We start from the raw sequence: 22,866 nt of genomic DNA on the forward strand, positions 1-22,866 counted from the left end.
CTTGGTGTTCACAAATTAATTATTCTTTTAAATGTTTCTTATCTGTTTTCATTCCCTAACTCTCCAAAGAAAACTTTGTTTAAATAGTTACTCCCTTGGGACTTCCATGCACATCCTGTTATCTGTTTTATATTACAATCTCTCATGCTGGGAATGTCCTTCCAAAAAGCTCAAAACAGCTAAAGCACTTACATGACTAATAAACATGTTAAGTGCTGAAGTCTAGGCACAAACCCAGCATTATTAACACTATATTTTGCCTTTTTTTTCCCCTGTTACACTTGTTTCTGACCTCTAGACTCAGAAATTAATTAGACTTCTTTCACTTTGTCTAGCCCAGAGATGTGGCAGTGGTTGCGGTGTTGTTAGTTGTGAAGCCATTGCTGTGAAAAGCAGGAAACTTTTACAAAGTTGCTCGTGTTTTCACTCTTCTAATCAAATACCAGCATTCAGAAGAGCCCATGGGAGTGATGAAGTTTTGGCTGCCAGTTTTATTTGCTCAGCAAAGAGGCATCTCCACTGCTTTTTGTTGCTTGGGATTGGCAGAGTTAATTCCCACAGGAGCAGTAGATGCATACTTTTTCAAAGAGCAGTATTATCTGTAGTTTCAGTACTTTATGTGTTCCAGTAAACCTAAGTGTGTAGGAAATAGTTTGCAGTATTGTACTTTACATATATCATTTGAGGTGCATTATAATTATTCAGAGTAGATGGGAAACACTGAGCAAAATTGCTTCTACTTTTTCAAGGAAATACTTCTGTTCCAGTGGCACATGAAAGAAAGACTCAGTTAACTTGTGCTAGCTGCAAACATGAAAATTGAAGTACTGACACAAGACATCTAAGGTGGCTAACCTTTGAGTTTTGAGGAATGTGGAATAGCAGTCAGGGAATATGGAATAGCATTTATTCATTGCAGCAGGAGCTGAGAATTATCCTGTTTAATTATTTTTAATTTGTAGTGGCTGGGTTTTCTTTTTGTTGTTTTTTTTTTTTTTTTCATTTGTTTGGTATTTTTTTGTGTGTGGTTTTTTTTGTTTGTTTGTTTTTTGGGGATTTTTTGGGGTTTTTTTGTGGTGTTTTTTGTTGGGGTTTTTTGGTTTTTTTTCGATTTTTTTTTGGTTGTTTTTTGTTTTGTTTTGTTGTTTTGGTTTGGGTTTTTTTAGTTTGTTTCCCCCCCCCCCTTTTTTTTTTTTGTTTGTTTGTTTGGGGTTTTTTTGTTTGTGTTTTTGTTTGTTTGGGGGTTTTTGGGTTTTGGGGTTTTTTGGTGGTTTTTTGGGTTTTTTTTTGTAAAATGTGGTATGCAGTTAGTAGCCTGGGTTTACTTACTTGCATGTGCATTAAAATCTCTACAGGTCCTTCACAGTTGATTCATATTCCTATCATACTGGTAGGAACATACCCAACAAAGAGACAGCTGCAACTTACCTGCAGAAGTCCAAAAATACTTCACCATATAGGCTGAAACTCTGCACTTATTTTGAATTTGGTCTAAGCTTGTTTAAGATTAATTGCCACGTACGCCATTTAATCAAGTATTTGACTTTTGTTATTGGTGGGAAGTGGTAGCAGTACCAATTTTTGTGTTTAAACATGCATCCTGATTCAGGAAAATGGACATGAAAAATTTAGTGGCAGGAGAAGATTCTATACATGCCCTCTGTATAAAAGACTTCATAATTTTATTGTCACTTTTTCCAACTTTGTTTCCCTTGATAATGACAAACATCAATCAGTATTGTTAAAGTGGCTTGCTGAAGAGAACTGTGCCCTCTGTGATGCTTATATTTGACAATAGCAAAAATAAAGCCCCCTTTAAGGTGGAAATGCAAAACTGATGTTGCTGCTAAAAAAAGACACTTTTGTGGCTATGTTTACACCCTAAAGCCTTTGTAAACAACATTTGTCTATTGAACTCTAGTCTTGCACATGACAGAATAAACTGTCTTAATACATTTTTCAGTTGGTTTCTAGCCATTGTTCCTAAGTTGGATTAGCTGAAATAAAAAGCTAACAGGCATTTTGAATGTGATCTCAGTAGTGTCCACATTTGTATGATAATCAGCCTCAATATACTAGTGAAATAAAGTTACTGGTTATTTCTGCTTATGAAAATGACTTTTAAATGTGCTTGTACAGGTCTGTCACTACCAAAAGCACAGGCTCGTTGCTTCCTGACATTGAATCCTGGTATTGCAGAGATTCCTCTTTTTGCATGCTGTTGTACACTTCCTAAACATGTGAGAGGGTAATAATTCTCTATATGACTTCCACTGAAGAGGAAATAGATAGTTGTCAAAACAATAATGCACATCTGGAATTGCAGCATCCGAGAACTTTGTTATGCTGAGGCCTCTCAGTTTGCAGTACAAAAAATACTAGTACGTTATTTTTCACTGAGTTGGGAGGTGCTTTGATTAACCATGTTATTGTAAGTGCCTTGGAAGCACACTATATGCGAGAGTGAACTTAATATTGTCAGTATAAAAAGAAACTGTTTTTAGTTCTGCCAATACATTATAAATAGAAAGGATGAAAGTTGAAAATGTTTTTGTTGTGTTTTTTTTTTATTGTGGCATCTAAAAATCAATCACCTCCAAATCAGAACAAGGTAAATAATTTACAGAACCCAAACAGGATTGTTGTTGTCCATCTCCCCAGTTTCTTTAATAAGAATTGGAAAAAAAAATGTATGTTCGTCTGTGCTTCAGTGAAATTGTGGGGCTGGTTTAGTGAGGTGGGATAAAGAGAAAGGAATAGGAATGGAGATTGGAGGTACAGCATTCCTTAAAACAAATGAATGCTCCCTGCTGGTTTTAATCTCTAAAATTATGGTTATCTTGAGTGTTTAATGTGAACACTCAAAATCCACTGTAAACTTGCAAAGTTGATTTTAAAAATAGGAGAGAGATTTTTCTCAAAGCTTATGTTGTTCTTAGTTTATTGGACAGATAACAGGAAAACAGAGCTGTTGCTTGATCCATGTTCATTTTCTGGCTGCTGGAATGAATTTGGAACTAAATCCCATTTTTCCACTTGAGCATGTCCTTCTCTAGCAATGTCATGGTCTGGGTGGGGTCACTTGTTCAATACAGCTTTTCAAAATGACTGTTGGATTCTCATCAGTTTACAACATTTCTTTCAGTGCTGGAGAACAGCACAAACCTAGCTTCGTAAACAGATTGTATATTTGCATATGTACTCTGGTAAAGACAGATTTCTTGATTTAAATGAAGTTGCTCTTTGAGACTTATTTTTTTTGCCTTGATATAACAGCATATTTGTAGATTGAAAATACAGAAGGAACAGATTTCTGTTATCTTTGGATATGGTATAGGTAGCACTAAGAGATGCACCATGTATATTTGTTTAAATGTAATCTCAGATTCCAATGGGGACATCACAGCTTGGCTCTGTGTAACACTTAAAAGGTATTTATGTTCTGATTTTGTTGAAAGCTTTGGGGTTGAGCTTTGTATGTTCTGTGGGTGCTGTTACACAGACGATGCAGTTTTCAATGCATTTTATTTAGTTTGGGAAACATTACTTTCTAATATTATTTTCTGTGTTTTATTATACATTTTTAGATTGCTACCTAGTGTCAGGAGAGAAATTTTAACAAAAAAATGTTTCAAGAATTCTCACTTATTTTCATGTCTCATAGTATTATCTTTCCTTTCTGGAAAAATCAGAAGTATCCCTTCAACTGACTTATCCATTTAAACTAAGCCTTTAAAGTTGTGTCTGGATTGCAATAAGCAAGTTATTCATTAGGCAAAATGGAGATGGCCTGCAGCAGGTGTTTTATGAAATGATGAGGTACTTGAGTGATGAGTAACAGATATGTGTTGTGCTGCATTAATGGGAATAAGGATATTGAGAAATAGTAATGCTCCTGGATGCTGATTTGAGTTTACAAAGTTTAGGTGACTTCCCTAGGGTTGCTTTACAGAAATTTGTCAGCATAGTAGCTTTATTGTGAACATATTCTATCAGAATTGCAGATACTTACTTTGCAATTTTAGAGAGAAGTAGCTTTCTCTGTCACATTTCATCTGCTAAGTCCTTGATTTTTTTTTTTGTCTTCATACCAATTTTCAGAATTACTTGTCTTACATTGTTGTTTCAGAACTACCTTTTAAGTTCTCAGCATCCTGTATAGGAAGTTGTCAGTGTTTTTCTGGTAAGTTCTGTGTATTCTGTGTATTGCAAGGAATGGTGACATCTACAATTTTCTTGCAGTACAAAATTAGTTCTAGGTACTTAATGATATTTCAATATTCATATAAAGACAAGAATGTATCTGGGAGAGGAACGTTACATGTTTTGCAAATAATCAGGTGTATGATGGCATGAACGTATGATGACATGAAGGCTAATGAAATACCTGTTATTTTGAATAGTGATCTCACTATCTACATAAAAGGATGGTTATGAGTATAGTTGCTATTAACTCTGGGGCTGCTAGCCACTGTCATATGCCTGTAATTCCCTGGAAACTAGATTTGATAGGTATAGGATCTTTTGGGAAGACACAATTTTGTGCCATTTCTACTCTTGGAGATCAGCTTAGATATTATGTGAATATGTGTATGTATATATTTTGAAACACATGTTACTGTATTAATTAGTTACTAGTGTAACTAATTTGTATTGTCATGGACTTGTAATTCATTGTCTGGCTCTGAAGTTATATTTATTAAAATATGTTAATGCTCATTATGTTAACATGTCTATGAAAGCATTCCATTACTTGTCGTAATTTGGGAATTACATTTGAAATTGGAATATTGTTGCTGTTTAAAGTTTGACCTTTTGAAACATGCTACTGATTTTTAGAACTATTATGGCACCATCTGCTGACCAATATACAGACTGGCAATGTCACCTGGTTACCTCTGTGAACAAGCTTCCAGTTTAGGAAGCAGAATCATGAGGAAAAAGGGTGATTCTTTTAGTTGGCTTACATTTGGGAAAAATTATTTTTAGTAGGAGATATTATTACAGAGGCAAAAGTCTGAATCATAACACAGGTTTAGTTGTCTAGTCACCTGGATTATTGCTTAAGGCTTCTCTGTGAACTGTGAAGCTTTAAAAGAAGGAATTTGAGGGTTTTTCTTGCTATATGTGGCATATAGGATTGTTCTTGTTTATCAATGTGTTACCGTCTAAGCCTACGAAGAGGAGCCATAACAGCATAAGATGAGTTCAGGCCCCAGCTCCAGTGGTCTTGTCGCAGCCTGGGAAACCAATGGGCTTTGACAGCCTTCTGCCCTGTGGCTACTGCAGAGATTCATAAAAAAGCCGACTCTGCAGTCTGTCTCTTTAGCTTCTGCAGTTAACTTTGATTTTTTTTTTTTTTTTTATGCACAGTGGTCATCAGGGAAGGAGCAAACTGAAACAGTATCACATTCAGTGTGTAAATACCTAGGTTTGGCTTCAATTGCTAGAGATCATCTTTGAATAATCATTCAAAAATAGGTGATTAGATTTTGTACATGTAAGACATACTCATTTCCTGTGGGTTTTCTGTTGTAAATTTTTTTATTGTGTTCAGTAGTTTGCTAAAGTGTTGATCTTTGACTTTAGTCTCATCTATTTTTTTTTTTTTAGGAATGTGCTTAAAAATGAACGTAATCCAAATTATTAGATTCAATTTTCAAAGTATATTTGTACGTATATATGGTTCTGTGTCCTTATAAATACAGATAAGGATGCAAGTTCCCATGGGAGAACTGGGGCTCTCTTGGATTGATATTTGACCAGAGAATAATATTTAATTGGGAACCATGTGATGTAAATGTCAGATTGATATAACTAAGCTGATTTTAGGGATGTTTTTGCTTTCTTAAGGATCTCAAAACTGAAAATTGCTTTCTTGAGTTGTTAATTTATTCCTTTGTGTTCCCAGCACTCCATGTCTTTGCAATTGTAGTAATCTATCTAAACAATAACTAAATGGAGAAATTGGATTAACTTTTTGCTTTTTCTACTAATAGAATATGTGCTGGTTATATTGGTACCTTCAGCAAAACGATGCTACGGAGAACTATGGGATGCCATGAGTTTTCTTGTTTACGTACTGGTGATTAAAATACATGTTTTAAAATTTAACAAATCTAAAATAAGGTTATTTAGTTAGTAGATTCAGCCTGATTTGAAATATAAATTATTGTACTCATGAGAAAATAATTTATGCTTTTGAAAAAGTCTTCTAGATATAGTACCTGGTTTCCTCAGGTGTTACCTACTGGTTAAACTAGACTCGTTTACATTCTGAAATTTGAATGACTGTTCCAGCTAGGATTTTACTTTTTTATGGCTTTTACATCAACAAATCTTATGTGTTGAAAGCAGCAAGCATATTGTTGATATAAATGACGTGTCCTAACAAACTGTGAAATGTGGAGCAGTCTTCTGCTGTGCTTCAGATCGATGATTGGACAAGAAATTAACAACTTTATTTGGGAGCTTTTTTGCTTTGTTTTAAGCAGGTGAAATGCACATGACCTTGTTTCAGGTTTTCATATATACTTTTTCAGATGTTAGAAATTTTCTTTGCTATCTTTTTGGGGTTTTTTTATGTGTACCCCATGTGAGCTTAAGTATTTGGAATATTTATGAAGGTAACCATTTTAAAAATAAATAAGGTGCTTCAGGAAATTACATGACTTGGACAGGCCTGTTGGCTTTTAGTGCACTGAGCTATACTTTATTTCAGTAGAAGTAGGCTGTTATTTTTTTTTCTTCTGTTTTTGCTTTATTTCTTGAGTTTGCTATAAATTTCAGTGGCAAACTGAAAAAAGAAAAGTTTGCTATTGACTGCCTCTTTCTACTTTTTTCTACTTTTATGTACTCAGAAAATAAGTAAAATGAGATCTAGAAATGTATGGAAAAAGGATTTGGATTTGTTCATCTATGCTGATAAATAAGAAATACCATAACAGAAGCAGTGAATTAAAACGTGGATCATCATAGAAAGCTTCATTTCATGGCAGTTGGTTTTAACTCAACATTATCTGTGATCTTGGAACTATTTTTTTTTTTCCCTTTCTCTCGCCTTTTTTTTCTTTCATATTCTACTTGGTGTGTCTTCTGTTTATAGCTTATCTATGGTGTTAGGAATCCTTCTGGTCAGAAAACTACATTTCAAGAATTGCTGCTAGGAACTGGAAGAAAAGTATCAACCAAATGACCAATCTGTATATTTGAGAGGAAAGAGTGATAAGGAAAGAATTTAGCATTCTGTTCAGCCTTCAGGCCTCAACTCTGGCCAGCATTAGTATCTTCTCAGTGGAATAAAAATGGAGAGGAAAGGATGAATGGAGAGGAGAGGGAATATGTGTTGTCCTTAAGTTGCTTCCTGATCAGCACCCTTGCTGGGGAACTTGTAGAGTTTTGATTAGGGCAGATTATCTGCTCCCTGATAAAGTGTGACCTGTTTTAACAAAGTCACTTTCTCTTCAGCAATTGCCACATTGTTTCCAGTACTTTTAGCCATCTCACCCCCACCTTGGTCCTTGCAGTTTCGGTAGACATTCGATATGCTTGAGCCAAGTTTTCTGGAGGATTACAAAAGATACAGGTGTTATCACCTGTTTTAATGTGCATGGGTTTAATGTCAATTGCAAAATCCATCAAGATTTTTCCCCCTCTGTTCAGATATTGGTAATACTTTTTTTTGAGCATCTCCCTTAAGATTCCTTCTCTGTTGTCTACTCTTGCTGCAATATTCTTATTCTCTTTTCTCAATACAAAATGAAATATGGATTTAATGTTACCTTGCAATACAAAAAAGGTGAGATGAGAACCCTATACTGCTGCAACTGTTTTAGAGCTTAAAATTATAGGGGCAAAAATATATATTGTGCATAATACTATGTAGTAAGAGCAAATGAGAGTTGACTTGGAGACAGGAGAGGAAGAGAACACGTGATTGAAATATAGAACTCTGAATTCTCAATCTAATTTGATTTATTTCTTCCCAATCTGAGACAAATGCTGTCTGCTTCTTATTTCCATTTTCTTTCTGGCGCATTATTGGCTGGGTAGGATCTTGTGAGATCTTTGCTATCAGTGCAGGAGGGGATCAGGAAAAAGCCCTTTCCGGAAAACTCTGGTTACGTGATCTGCTTGACTACAGTGAAAGTAACATCAGAGGCTTTACAAACTGCAGTAGTAGACTGATGGCAGAACTCCAGTGTTTTGTCCCTCCTATCTCTGTTTTTCGGTGAACTACAACACTGGAGGATCAGACAGAGCATTGAAATAAGGGAGTATGGGGAGGGTAGGTATACCCAATTTTCTGTTCCTCAAAGGGTGACTAATCCATGCTAAAATACAACTCCAGAAAAAAGGTTATATAGTAGAGAAGGGAAGTATTTTGGGAAAACTATGCCTTGTACTCTTGGTCAGTGCCCTTGTTCAGTAAATTCATCCACCTCTTCACAGTTCACTCAGACTGCTGGGAGTATAAAGAAATATACAGGCTTAGGAAACAGATGTGTTTTGTTTTGTAGGTATTTCCTCTCTATTCCTAATTTTTTTCTCCTTGGAAATGAGTTTATATGAAACTGAGCTCCTGAAAGAAACCGCCTCCTGCTGTGGGCATTGAGTGAAGGCTTTAAGTGGACATGGACAGACCTATTCAGACAGGGCATGGGCTGTAACAAGGTTCCCTAGCTTCTGCAGTATAAACCCAAGTTCTCCTTTTAACTATAACTTTATGAAAACCTGGACACATTGAGATGCAGAACCTTTTTTATTTCACACTGAGCAAGTTTGTACCACCCACTTCTTTCCTGTGTAAATTTAATCAGTTAAGATGTGTAAACTTGATGTCCTCAGTTTCTTTTATTGTTAGAACAATATCATAGCAATGTGTTTACAGGGTGGTTTATTTTGCTCAGTTCAAAGGAATTTTCTGGAGATGTCTCCTTTTGACCATATAACCAAAATGTGATCTTAATTTTGAGAGTGGTAGATAATGAATTTTTGTTAGTTTGTACACCTATTTTATGCATTTCTGCATATTTTGAAAAGTAAAAAAGCATACAGGAAGTATAGTGGTTTTCCTATACTTCTTTGAAGATTTGCTTATCAAGTTTTCTGAAATTGTTTTAGCTACTTTATGAGAAGGAATTAGTTCTATTTTAGAACTATATGAGAAAAAAATCACCCCCATCTCTGTTAATAATGAAACCTGAATTTATTAAGCAGCATGGATTGTTATTCACTAATCAGCAGAAATTTTGATTTTTCTCTCAGGAAAAGTTGATTTTGATTTTCTATATATATTTATTTTTTGGTTTGATAACAAAAATTTACATTATAATATTAAGATAGATAACCTACCATTAGGAAAGAACAGCAGCACTTCTGTGTAAAATTCCAAGGTGATAGCAAAATGTAATTTGACTAGTAGTAGCTTTAAAACTAGCATACTAGTACATGGCTTGAAATAGCAAATTCTTGAATCTCAACAGTCAAATGGAAAGCTGCCTTTCGGAGGCCTGTTACATCTGAGATAAATAATACTTACATGATGTTTACTACTCTATCAGAACAAGCTTTATTAATATTAATAAAATTTCAAGTATTTTATTAAAAGTGATAGAAATTACATAACTGTAATAATTAAGCTTGAAATGTATTTAGAAGTCTCTAGTGTACTAGTAAAGATACTCACTTTTCATTTACATTTCCCCATAAGGGAATGTTTTGGTTTTAGATGGTGAAATGCTAAGTGCTGAACAAAGAAACACCCACAACACTGGGTCTCAAGAAGCTTGCTTAATATGAATTTGTAGATAGTTCAAGACTCCTGTGTCTAAGCTTCTTTATAAGGTAACTGTCAAGATTGTTTCCTTTGGCTCAGTATTGTTCATCTCTTTTGTCAGAATGGCTTCTCTTGTATATTTAGGCATCTATTAACTTCCTTAATTTTTTTCCCCCTCCTTGGGACTAGCTTAGTTTAACTATTTCTGACTGCCTGTGAATATGATTTGGAAAGCTGGAGGCAAAGTATTGCTGCTGCCTTGTGACCTAAACTAGTTCCCAGTTGACTTCAAGTGCAGTTAAAAGCGTTGAGCGAGTTAATTGCATCCAACCTGAACTAGATAACCTGCTTGACTCTTTTTTGGGCAAGGGTGAGGCAAGAGCTGTTGAGTTTAGCAGGAGTCCTGAACTAATAACCTTTTGACTCTACAAGCACCCAGTGATCACCATCAGTTGTAATGAAGAGGGTCCAATGTTGTAAAGATAAAAATGTTATGTTGTAAGTAATCTGCTAAACTTCAGGCCAGACAAACAGACCATCAGTTTAAAACTAATTGTTTTCAGAAGGTTGTAAATAAATGCCAGTAACATCTAATGGAATCTAACTATTTTAAACTTGTGTTGGACCCTCACATGCTTATTTTTGTTGACTCACTTCAATATATTGGAAAAAAAATAGTTATGTTACATTTTCAAAGCAATGCAGCAAAATCCAGTGCCACGCAGATAACAAAAGTTGTTCATTCTAGTTAATATTTTTTCAATACATATCACTAAAGTTAAGATTAATTATTATTATTGCATATCCTGTTGTTACAGTATTATGATCTGTCTTTAATTTCACTGAAGGAAGAGTAGTTAGAAGTGATGAGAGTATAAGCATTATGTATGATTTTTTTGTTGATTGATACGAACTCCTGATTAAGAACGCAGTGTTAACGTAAAAAAGTATGCTTGCTAGCATTATTATTAACTTCAATAGTATCACTGACTTATAATTTCCAATTTTTTTTATATTCAATCTCATGCTCACCATCCTTTTGTCCTATTCTTTGATAATCTTTCTCTTTCATTTTCTTCCAATAATTTCTTTCAAATTGGTAAGCATCACTGAACAGTAAGGGGGTTGTATCTGCCAGTTTTAGTAGAGAAGGTGGATACTCTTGGAAATTTTCAGTTTCTGGGTCAGCTAAGGCATCACGTAGAAAGAGAACTGAAGTTACTTGTGAAATGAAGTTACTTGGCCAATAATATTAGGAGTAGCTTATAAAAGACAAATGCATTTCAGTGAGCATACTTAAATTTTTATTAAGGGGAAGGAAACTATTTCTAGATGTATCTGTCTAGTTTGGTCTTTTACAAGTCTTTACCTGCAGAGCACTAAGTTTTAGCAGACTGGTTTTACTTGTGAACTGAGAATTTGAAAAGAAGTATTTCTTTAACCCTAATAAGTTTAATAATCTACAAGAGTTTCCAAAATACCGCAAATAATTAGTCAGTAAAAGTAGTGATGCTGTGTAACAAAACTGTTTTTGTTGTTGCTTCTTTTAGTGTCGGTTGTGACAATGACAACTGAAGTAGGCTCAGAGACTGAAGTAAAGAAAGATTCTGAGCAGCTGGGACCAGACAAAGCCAAGGACAAGCCTGAAGAAGCATCAGAGACTCCAGAAAATCAAAAGTCCAAGGAAGCATCCTCTGAAGAAGCTCAAGATTCTTCTCTTCCAGAACCAACTAGCCAAAGTAGTCCAAGTAGCCAGAAGAAGCAAAAAGCTTCACCTGAAAGCAAGGGTATTTCTCGTTTCCTTCCCCCCTGGCTTAAGAAACAAAAATCATACACCTTGGCAGAGCCCAAAGATGAGCCCAAGAAAAAGACCACAGGGGATGAACAAGTAATTGAAGAAAGCGAAAGCCAGATACCAGAGGGGGTGGCTCAGCCAAGAAAGAGCTTGGAAGAAGCAGCTGAAAATCACCATAATGCTAAAGCAGATGACAAGGAAAAACAGTCTGTCAGCAGTGCTGAAACACCACAGGTACATGTGGGGAAATCTCATAGATACTTTGGAGTAATTTTAATGAAACTCAATTCGTGACTTATGTAATTCATGCCAAGCTTTGTTAGTATCATATTGAGGGGAAAAAATGATAGCTACTCCAGTAGCTAGGCTTCAGTATTGATTTTTGTGAAGTTGTATTTCAGTTCTTAACATTCAAACTTCATATTCTGGGTTTCCAAAGATAAGGTGCATAGAGAATGTTTTATATGAGGAGGGGCTGAGACAGTTGGTACTAGTCAGCCTGGGGAAGAGATGGATCGAGGGAAATCTTACCAATGTCATATGCAGTTAGATGACAAAAAACAATGGACCCAAATAAAAAACATGACATTACATCTCAAATCTCAAACAAATTCTTTTTACTCTGATGATAGGACCTTTACTTGGTAAGGAAAGGACGTAGCCCAGGTGATGATGGTGCAGATGATAGGCCTCTCAGGAGTAATAAAGGGATGGGTCAAACATTGAAACAGGTTGCCCAGGGATGTTGTGGAGTCTTCACCTGAGAAGAAAAAAAAAAACCTCAATTAGATATGGTCCTGGGTAAACATCTCTATGTGACCCTAGAGGGGGCCCTAGACAGTTGGACTAAATGATCATTGTAGGTCCCTTCTTCCTGCCTCCTCCTTTCTCTAGCAGTATGTGCTGAGGAAATTTCTGGCATTTCTTCCCAGTACTAGCAGAAAGGATTGAATGGGTAATCATGTCTCAGCCTAGGCATTGGCTCTCTCTCTCTGTGTAGGGAGGAGGCATGTATGAGGGTGAGATCTGTGGATCATCTGAAGAAATTTGAAACAAACAAACAAATAAAAACCAAACAAAGAACAAAAAACTCCAACCAAACAAACAGAAAGAACCACCAAAAAAACCTAACAAACACCCAACCCAAAAACAAGTGAAGTACAGTTTTTGACAAACTGTGTTTGTCCAGTTTAGCTGGATTTCCAGAGGATGGCAAAACCCACATCTCTACTCAGAGATCAAACCCTTAGCCTGATGCAGGATATGCTTCCAAACTGAATGACTGCAAACATTTTGAGGTGTGAAGTACCTGTTATTTCCCTGAGGAGGTTTTTTTTCTTGTTGTACTCATTTTTAGGAATGCATGAGCCATTTCCCTCAGAGAAATGTAATAAAAAAAGAGCTGGAGAACAACAGTATTCCATCAGAGTGAGGGTCCATCTAGCCCAATACTTGGTCTCCAAAGTGGCTAACCACAATGGACTAGATGATGAGGTCCCTACCAACCTCAACCATTCTGTGATTCTGTATCACTTGTCTTTAATGAATGCTAGGTTTCAGTTAAGTATAATTCCTGGAGCTTCTTGAGTTCTTTCTCTTAGGAAAAAAAGGCAATAAAACAAGAAAAATTATCTAATTTCAAGGAAAGAAAAAAAGGCACCTTCTGTGGTTTGAAAGCTAGAATATCTGGTTCCCAAGGAAGACCTTAATACTTGTGCTGATTGTTGTGCTTCTAGTTATGTGCATAACTTTAATGAAAAATTAATGTCTTATTTCTTAGTAGCTTATAAAAGAAATGTACAAGTTAAAAACATCCACTTTCCTGACTTTCAGTCATTGTTTATCTGTGTTTTATATAGCTTGTCAAAGAAGATGGTAAAGAAATGGAAGTAGAGAAAGTTGCAGAGAAAAAGGAAGAAAACGAAGAAGAAAAGGAAAAAAGGGAAACAAAAGAAGTGCAGACAGCTGAAATTAAAACAGATGACATTCCCCAGAAATCTCCCAAGAAAACCAAAACTGTGCAGTGTAAAGTGATGCTTCTGGATGGCACAGAATACAGCTGTGACCTAGAGGTAAGGCATCAAGTCTCTATATAAAGAGCTTTTTTCTACAGAGAAAAGGAAAATTTGTTTTTTTTCTAGTAAGTGTTTAATGCTATCACTAGAAGTCAGTTAACATTTCAGTTTAAAGCTCCATCATTAAGACTATATCAGTTTATTCTTAAAAATGCCCTCTGAGGTACACTAACAAATCCTTTCAATGCTGATCACTTGACAGCTCAAACTAGTTTTTTTATTTTTTAAGACATTAAAGTTTTCCTGAAGATGTAGGGTCTCATGTACTAATGAAGATTTTTTGAGCTAATGCATTAATTTTTTTAAAGTTATCTCAGCTGGAGATCTAAAGTTTAAAAGAAGTTCTCTTCAAAGAAAAATTCTGCTACAGGTATAAAACATGTATTCATTTTTAAAGCTATGTTCTAGTTCTGAATTTTCATAGTTGTATGGATTGCTTGTTTACAACTGTAAATCACGAGGTTAGATATTTTGTATATATGTCTATTAAATCTGACTTAAAATCACTAACAGAAATAGGGATTTTGAGCTGTATGGAAAATAGCTACTTGGGGTTTATGGCCTTAATACCCTTTGAATATTTATGTGTCCAAGTTCTAAGTCAAATGGTAGTTTTTTAATATTTTAGACCAAGACTAAATTGCAAAATGTGTAACTAAAGGAAAGTAGGAAACAAGTTGCATTTTGATCTTACTTTAGCGAAATAAGCCTTGGTTTGAATTATGAGAATTTTTCTGTGAGTAGATAGTAAGATTAGTTCAGGCTAGTACTGTTCTCAAGAAGTGCCAGTCACTTCAGTACAAAGGTGTGAGGTTGTTTTTTATTATGAAGTTCAGTTGTAATCACTTTTGCCAGTAGGAGATGCAACACTGACTATGGTAAACTGCAGGATGTCTTCAGGCACACTTTCTGAAAGGTCTAGAATTGTTTTAACAAATTCCCTATTTTATGCTAGACTGATGGATACCCCAGAAATAAGCTCATTCATTTAGTACTGGGTTATGATGTCCCTTTGGAAAGAAGACAGTGCTCCTTATAAGACAGTTGGTATTTGGAAACCAAACTTTCAGCCAGTTAGTTGTAAGAAACAGTAAAATTTGCATAGCTCTGTTTTGTAATTCCATTAACCTTTGCAAACACTTGAAAACTGTGTTCATAGTGCCTGAAGGCTTCAGCCTTGAGTCTCAAAGGTTGTATAGGTGATATTTTCAGAAGTTCTTCTAGCTAGTAGCACCAAAGGCAGATACTAATAACAAGGCTTGGTTCCTTTACACAGCTCCATCTTAATCAGAAAATACTATGTGCTGTTCAGCAGTTGTTTTTGCAGGACAGAGCTCTAAGCTGTTCTTGAGTCCAATTATTTTTAAACTTTGGGAAAATGAGGAATCCAGTGAATTAAATAGCTGGTGAAGTCTGTTTGGTTTTCTGATGGTTCATGTGTTGCTTCCAGTCAGTCATTCTCTTTGTGAAATGTCTCATTGCTAGTCATACAAGATGGCTGTAAGATGATGAGGAGCTTCTATGGCCAGATAAGCTGCTAGTTTAGAATATTGTAATTTCCATTTATGGGTTCAGTAAGCTAAAGATGTGACGATGATTCAGCATGTTCTGCAAAATGGTATTTCATGCAACACTCACAGCAAGTAGACTTCAAAATGAGTGTTAAAACCACAGTATGTTGGTAGTTATATACAGAATTAATTTTTTTTTTGTAAGAGGTGATAATTTCCTTACTCAGGTCAATTCCTCCTTTACATTTCTGTCCTGTATTTTACACTGGAATATCTACTTGTTTGAAATGGAGGGAGAGCAGCTCTTCTGGACCACACTCCTGAACATAGTTGTTTTTTTTTTTTTGCATGGTGAAAGTAACTGATCTGCTATGGTGCCTAAGCTGAATATCTGAGTTAGAAAGAAAAGTTAAAAATCTCTGCCTTTTCTAAAACTAGAGATTTAGATATATCTTCCATATTGATCTAAGGACAAAACAGTGCCAATGTTATGGCATTTCCTAGACCGAGCTGATTTCTTGAAAATATTCTGATTTTGTCTAATGTAAATTATTCAGTTTTTGATGTAGTACACACATCACAAGCCACTTGGTAGTGCAGGCTTCTGATTGAAGCCTTTTGTCTGCTCTTGTGCTGTTCCATTTTTTCTAGTGTCTATCAGTCAGTCCCAATGCTGTTTGATTGTGGGTTTCATTAGGCTCCCTTAGTATTTTAGTTGCTTCTTGTGTACAAGTCCTTTTGTTCTGTGATGTAGTACTGGATGGGTACTACTGACCTGTTCCTCTAGATCTTGCAAAACTAATAGACAAGACTAAAAAAGATGCCTTTCAGAAGTTTCATAACAACTTAAATCTTATTTCATGCATTAGTACTGCTTGCTTTTTAAACCCGTTCTCTAATAAAACTCTTCCTGTCAGCTAAGAAATTCTTATTTGTTGTTCATCAATGTAAAATACTCCTTGGGAGTGTTTTGCTGCAGTTTGATGGAATTTTTAAAGTTTCTGTTCTATAGTTGATACTAATACAAGCTTTCTAAGGCTTCCATTTATAAATTCTATTCTTGATGTTATAACCGAACAATTTCAGTGTATGTTTCTTAAAATACAGTATTTTAATCCTACATGGATCTTCCCTGTTCGTGTCAAATACAGAACACTGCACCATAAATTAAGTTGACTGTAAAAAGCAATAGCGAAGCCTTCGTTAATGTTAGTTAGGCTTGCTTATTTTTTGTGCTGTGTTTCCAGAAGAACGTGAAAAATATACTACAGAATAATTGCTCTCTGCAACACATTGTGTAGGGTGTTACGTACTTATGATCTAAAGTTGCAGGAATTTTGTCATGAGAGGTTCTTGAAAAGTATTTTTATTTATGTATTAGTATCAATATGTATGGAGAAGTATATATATATAAATTATATATTAACAAAAAATTGACATAGATATAGTAGTAACCCTGGAGTAATTGTTGGTTTGGTTTGGTTTTCCCCCCCCCCCCCCCGCATAAATGATGTTTATATCTGCATGGTATCTCTGTATATTAATTAAAGGCTATATGAGTTTTATCTTCCTGGGCTTTTCCCCCATCCTAAAATGAGACTTCCTGAGGTGCAGGTTGATGGAGAACTTCTGTCTTCTTTAAACTGACTTCTAGCCCAAAGAGCTCAGCAGCATCTGCAAAGCAGGATGTTAGACGCTGCAGGGCTGCTTCTGTGTGGGCAACAAGGGCGGTGTCATCAGCATAAAGCAGCTCCTGGACAAGATGGTTTAAGGTCTTAGTGTGGGCCTTCAGTCGCCTTAGGTTGAATAGGCTTCCATCAGTACGATATCGAATGTAGATACCGTCCTGATCATCGAGGTCTGCCGTGGCCCTTTGGAGCATCATGCGAAAAAAGACTGTGAATAGGGTAGGAGCGAGAACGCAGCCTTGTTTCACACCATTTGTTATTAGAAAGGGCTCAGAAAGTGTGTTGCCATATCTGACTTGGCCATGCTGATCCTCGTGGAGTGAGATGATTATTTTAAGGAACTTGGGGGGACAACCTAAACATTCCAAAATCTGCCACAGACCTTTTCTGCTCACAGTATTGAAAACCTTGGTGAGGTCGACAAAGGTTACATAGAGACCTTTGTTCTGCTCCCTACACTTCTCTTGCAGTTGTCTGAGAACAAATACCATGTCTGTGGTGCTCCTGTTGGCTCTGAAACCACACTGACTTTCAGGTAGAATTTCTTCTACTATCATCCCCACATCACCATTGGCCAATCAGAACTCAAATCAGTCCAGCAGTTTAATTACCTAGGCAGCCTCATCTCCTCGGATGGTAAGATTGACGGGGAGATAGTCAACAGGTTAGCAAAGGCATATAGTGCTTTCGGAAAGCTTCATAAAAGAGTTTGGCGAAATAAACACCTGAAGAAAAGTACAAAGATCAGTGTTTACAGAGCCATAGTGCTGTCTGCTCTCTTATATGGATCTGAATCATGGGTCATCTACTGCCACCACCTGTGTCTCCTAGAACGCTTCCATCAATGCTGCCTCCGTACAATCCTGAACATCCACTGGTCAGACTATGTGACCAATACATATGTTCTTGAACAAGCAGCAGTCACAAGTATTGAGGCCATGTTACTGAGAACACAGCTGCGATGGGCAGGGCACATCTCCAGGATGAAGGACCACTGCCTCCCTAAGATCCTGCTTTATGGTGAACTTGCCACTGGCTGCCACAAGAGAGGAGCCCCGAAGAGAAGATACAAAGACTCCCTGAAACATCTCAGCCTTGGCCATGTTGACCACCATAACTGGTCTACTCTAGCCTCCAATCGGGAGACCTGGAGACACACCATCTATAATGCTGCTGATGCTTTTGAGAAAGCACGCAGGATCACCCTTGAGGAGAAAAGACAACGCAGAAAGAATCGTACCTTGCAGAATATACCACCTAAGGAGTCTTTCTGCTGTGCCTTTTGCAACTGGACATGCCTATCTTGTATTGGCCTTTTTAGCCACCAGCATGCTTGTAACAAACGTGGGTAGAGCCCTTCCCAAATCTTCGTTCGCGAAGCCTAGCCATGATGATGATGATGAAAATGAGACTTAAATGAAATTGTGGCTTACCACAGAGCTAAGATACCATTTTGCATTTATAATGAAAAATTCTATTCTGCAATATTTTAAGTCTGTCATGATTCAGTTAAGTTGTTTGATAAGAAATATTTTCTTATTACTTGCAATAAAAGTTTGTTGTAAGAACAGAAGAAAAAATTAATTAAGGAAGAGAACAATGGCGTATAGAAACAATTTGTTTCGTATATTCATTTAAATAATTTATACGACATGAGCAGTGCTGACTGCAATTTTATAGATGAATTCATGTTCTTAAACACATGTAGAGTTTTTTTATGTTCTACTACTGTGCCAAAATATGTAGTGTCAGAAGGCTGCTTCAGTCCTTAGGAAGACTATGGTACAAATCCTTTTTTAACTTTTTCAGGACAAAAAGATATTTGTAAGTAGTCAGGATGGATTTACAAAGGGGAAACCATACTTTCTGCAGTGTGGTGCCTGGTTCTGTGGATGTGGGGCAATCTGTGAATATAATCTCAGTTTTAGCAAGACTTGACATTTTCTCCATGGTTTTTCTAGGCATAGGTGTTCTAGACATGTATGGACTAAGTAAGTGTACAGAGGGGTTTGCCAGAAACTGGCTTAAGTTGTGATCAGCAGCCGGAAGTCTAGCTGGAAGCATTAACAATACTAAAGGCATTGATACCAAGGCAGTTAATGATCTGGATAATGGCACAAAGTGTGTCCTCAGCAAGTTTGTAGGTGATGATAAATCTGGGAAGAGTGGCTGTGATGTATCACAAGGACCTGGACGAGCTGGAGAAATGGGCATGTAGGAATCTCATAAATATCCACCAAGAGGAATGCAAAACCCTGCACCTGAGGAGGAATATGACCAAGTATCAGCACAGGCTGGACTGACTGTCTGGAAAGCAGCTTTGCACAGAAAGACCTCTGTGTGTGTGTGTCCTAAAAGAAAAGGTGACCGTGGGCTAGCAGTGGGCCCTTGCAGCAAAAGTCAGCAGCTTCCTGGCCTGCAGTAGCTGGATGCTGGCAGCAGGTCAAGGGAGATGGTCCTTCACTCGCTGTACCTGGAGTGATGGATCCAGTTCTTAGCTGTCCAGTGCAAGAGAGACTTGGACATTCTGGAGACAGTCCAGCAAAGGACTGCAACACTGATTAAAGGCCTCAAGCATCTGATATCTGGGGAAGGACTGACAGAAGTGGAACTATTCAGCATGGAGAGGAGGAGGCTCTGGGACATTTTAGCCTTGTGTATAAATACCTGGCTGGGGGATGAGCCAGGCTTTTCAGTGATGCCCATGGACAGATTGAAAGAAATGAACACAAACAGGGAATCAACTGAGAAAATGAATGTGAGTGTATATCAACTGAGGGTGACCAAACACCAGAACAGTTTCCCTAGGCAGGTTTTGGAGTCAGCACCCTTTGAAATCATCCAGATCTTTTAAGGCCTTGATCAGCTCACTGTGAGCAGGAATTTCAGAACAGATGACCTCCAGAAGTCTCTTCAGACCTCAGCTAATGTACATAATTGTAGCTATATTTCACTGTTGTAGGAGAATAATTCAGGAATTATTATAAATGTGTTAATAATTTAGTCTATGTGCATATGCCACATGTACTGTCAATTAAAAACTGATGATAGCATGAATAGTATCAACATACAATTACTGTTAAAGCAGTAAACCCAATGGCATACCTGTAACTTCATTAAGTTGACTAATAATGTAAGAATTGGAGAGCTGGTATGCAAACTGCCTCTAAAAATATTGCACTGATTCCTGGTTAACACTACCATCTTGGCATTCTGCAAGGAACTATCTAATGTGCTAGCCTAGTAACTCTTCTTCCTGTACCTGGTCTTGGTGATTTGAAGCACTGTTATGTTGGAGGTTTTCACCTACTGCCTGTTATGGTGTGGCAAATTTATTGAGGTGAAATGATGTTTGAATTAAGCACTTTGAAATATTAATCTTCATGCCAGCTGTGACTTAAAGTTTTCACTTCAAAAAGATATTTCAGATACCTTTGAAATAATTAGATTACTGGAAAGGTGCTATTGCTGAAAAAGTGAGTGGAAAAACAACATAATATTTCTCATGTTTTAAAGTTTAGAGTGTAAATGGAAACTTTTGTTTATGTCATCTAAGGTTCTAAAAATTCATAGTTTTGTATATTGCCCTTTTAGCAAGATGGTTACTTCTCACCTTTTTTTGCTTGTAGGAAAAAGGAGTTCCCTAAAATCTCAACTGTTTGTCACTGTTGTCCAAGTACCTGTTTTTATCTTGTTTTGGTTTTTTTTTTTTTTTTTTTTTAATTTGAAGTAAGAAAATAAATCCCTAAATAATTAAGAACAATTGGAAGACTGCACTTTGAGACTTCATACTGTCTGGGAGGATACACGACTTCAGGCATAATATCCCTAGCAGTTTCTATTGACAGCTTCTAAAATAGCAGCTCTTTTGTTACTGCTCATTGAATTCCATGATCCATGCCAGTTGTTTAATCTGACAACTATCTCTTTTATTTCCTTCTATTTTCCCTTATTTGAAAAAGTAATCTTAGAATAGATTCAGGTTTTAGCTGTGCAGTTCTAACAGTTGTTTTACTTTAATTTCCATTCTTTTTTCTGTCCATCTTGTTTGTAATTTTTCCTGAAAGAACAGAATATTCATTGACAATAGTCTGTGTGCTTAGGAAAAAATGCCATTTCAGTAGACCAGAAACTGCTTGCTAAACTGCTGTCCACATGATAGATTTCTATCCTGCTTATATTCCCTTTTGCTTTGTGAGCTTAATTTAGTTTTAGACATATTTGTGGCTACATTTCTTCAGCTCCAGTGCTTTTAAACACTTACTTAATTTTTTATAGCATGGGTTTTTAATTTTGGATATGGAAAGAACAAAACCTTGTTTCGTATAATGTCTTGTAAAAAAACATGTCCTCACTTTCCCCCACCCAACACTGAAGCTGATTTTGTTCTCTGTTTTGCTAGGTGACATGTTTGGTACAAATTAAAGTAGCTAAATTTCTCAAAGATGACTGGATGTAAAAAGAGTTTTTCAAGCTTAAAAATGGATATTTCAACTCAATAAGGTGCTAATAAGCTTTTAAAGAATATGTAAAAAAAATTATATTGGAAAAAAGGTTATAGCTTTTGCTTAATGTGGTGTTTAACAATAGAGTTCACCTGGAATTATTTTTTTAAAGTGTATTATTGCTGAAATTTACACTAAGCAGCAAAAGCTCTGTAGAGGTTGTCCTGGACCAGGCTCTCTGTGCTTCACTAAACGTTTTTAGGAATTTAGTATTTATCAAGTGGGAAGTGGATATCCTAACTTGCTGAAAATTGAGTTCAGCTTGTGTTGGTTTATAAGTAAACCGGTGGGAGAAATGAACCCAACTCAAGAGAGATTACAAGTCAGTTACAATTTACAAAAAGATTACAATAAATGCAGTGATACAGAGAAAACTGGTTTTAACCCACAAAGACAGATGTATAACCAGCACCCTGGGACAAGAACAGAACAGTGTTTGTCAACTCCTGTGCTGAGCACCACAGGGCTGCACTGGGTGCAAAGTAAATGAAAAGGAAAACCTATTGGTCTGGATGACGGTTGTGGTCCCGTTGAAATGATGATCACAGTCTTGTCAAGAGTGGCAGTCACAGTCCTGTTGAAGTTCTGGTCCTCCTCTGGATCTGAGGAGTGGTACCAGAAGTCCCAAAACCCCCAGATTACATATGCCCAGGTTCAGGTGGTACTTCTCCCAGGGCAAGGAGTTTCACAATGGGTGATTTAACTCTGAGTCATGGGATATTATTGGAATCTTTGGTCTAGATCGTGTCAGCTGCCTATTATGCCAGTTCATTACGGCCCATTAGCAGAGATGACCACTCAGGCTGGGTGTGAAGGTGCTAATGCCTCTCTGGAGGGGAGTTATTACGGCTGAGTCATTGGTGTGAAGACAAAAAATACTCCCCTTGTAGTCTGAGGTGTCAGGTGTGCCCTGGGCAGCTGCTGCAAATGATCCATTATTAACAGTCCATCAGAAATGACATAGAGGGTGTAGAATTACACAGTTTTGGTTATACCCACATAGTGATAAACTGGTCCTGGCACCTGTAACTAGGACAAGCTATATTCTGAAACATTTGAGTTCTGCAGTACAAAACTGAGATAGGTAGAGAGATGAATTTAAGTGAATAGGTGAAGTCCTGTAATTGTAGAATGACTGAAGCCAATTTGTGTTTGTTGACATACTTGTTTTATGTCCTGGCTACCACAGAATGGTATTTGTAATAATAATCTTTATGTTCTCAAGGATCTTCTTGTCTTAGCAAGACAGGATTCCCTGTAAGCAAGGGTTAACGCTACATTATTGTCAGCTGAAAAGGGCAGGGGAAGTAGGTTTTGCATGAGGAAATCATATATCATGTTACTGTGTCACTTTTTTTACCCTGGATTCTTCAGAAGGGAGTTAAATTTGGGAGCAAATATTTGCAAGGAACTCTGATTATATATGTACTGTCTAAAAAAAAAGATAAACCAGTATAAATTGCAATCCAATTATAAATTTAGTTATAGCACTAAAAAAATTGCATGGATGTATA

General features: G+C 36.6%; 1 protein-coding gene across 24 annotated transcripts in view; it reads left to right on the forward strand.

The window, feature by feature from the left end:
• Positions 1–22,866, forward strand: part of EPB41L2 (erythrocyte membrane protein band 4.1 like 2) — a 141,436-nt gene that overhangs the window by 61,620 nt on the left and 56,950 nt on the right. For 14 of the 24 annotated variants that reach the window (XM_027691009.1, XM_027691165.1, XM_027691108.1 and 11 more), the window contains exons 1-3: positions 10,148–10,276; positions 11,329–11,807; positions 13,433–13,645. In XM_027691009.1, coding sequence (XP_027546810.1) covers positions 10,267–10,276; positions 11,329–11,807; positions 13,433–13,645 — 702 coding nt within the window. In that variant the 5' untranslated portion in view covers positions 10,148–10,266. Of the gene's footprint in view, positions 1–1,355; positions 1,519–9,738; positions 9,847–10,147; positions 10,277–11,328; positions 11,808–13,432; positions 13,646–22,866 lie in introns of those variants that run through there. The other 10 variants (XM_027691055.1, XM_027691063.1, XM_027691019.1 and 7 more) reach the window with 3 other exon arrangements.

Source organism: Neopelma chrysocephalum, unplaced genomic scaffold, assembly GCF_003984885.1.
Source record: "Neopelma chrysocephalum unplaced genomic scaffold, ASM398488v2 Primary Assembly neopelma1_23, whole genome shotgun sequence".
Classification (NCBI taxonomy): Eukaryota; Metazoa; Chordata; class Aves; order Passeriformes; family Pipridae; genus Neopelma; species Neopelma chrysocephalum.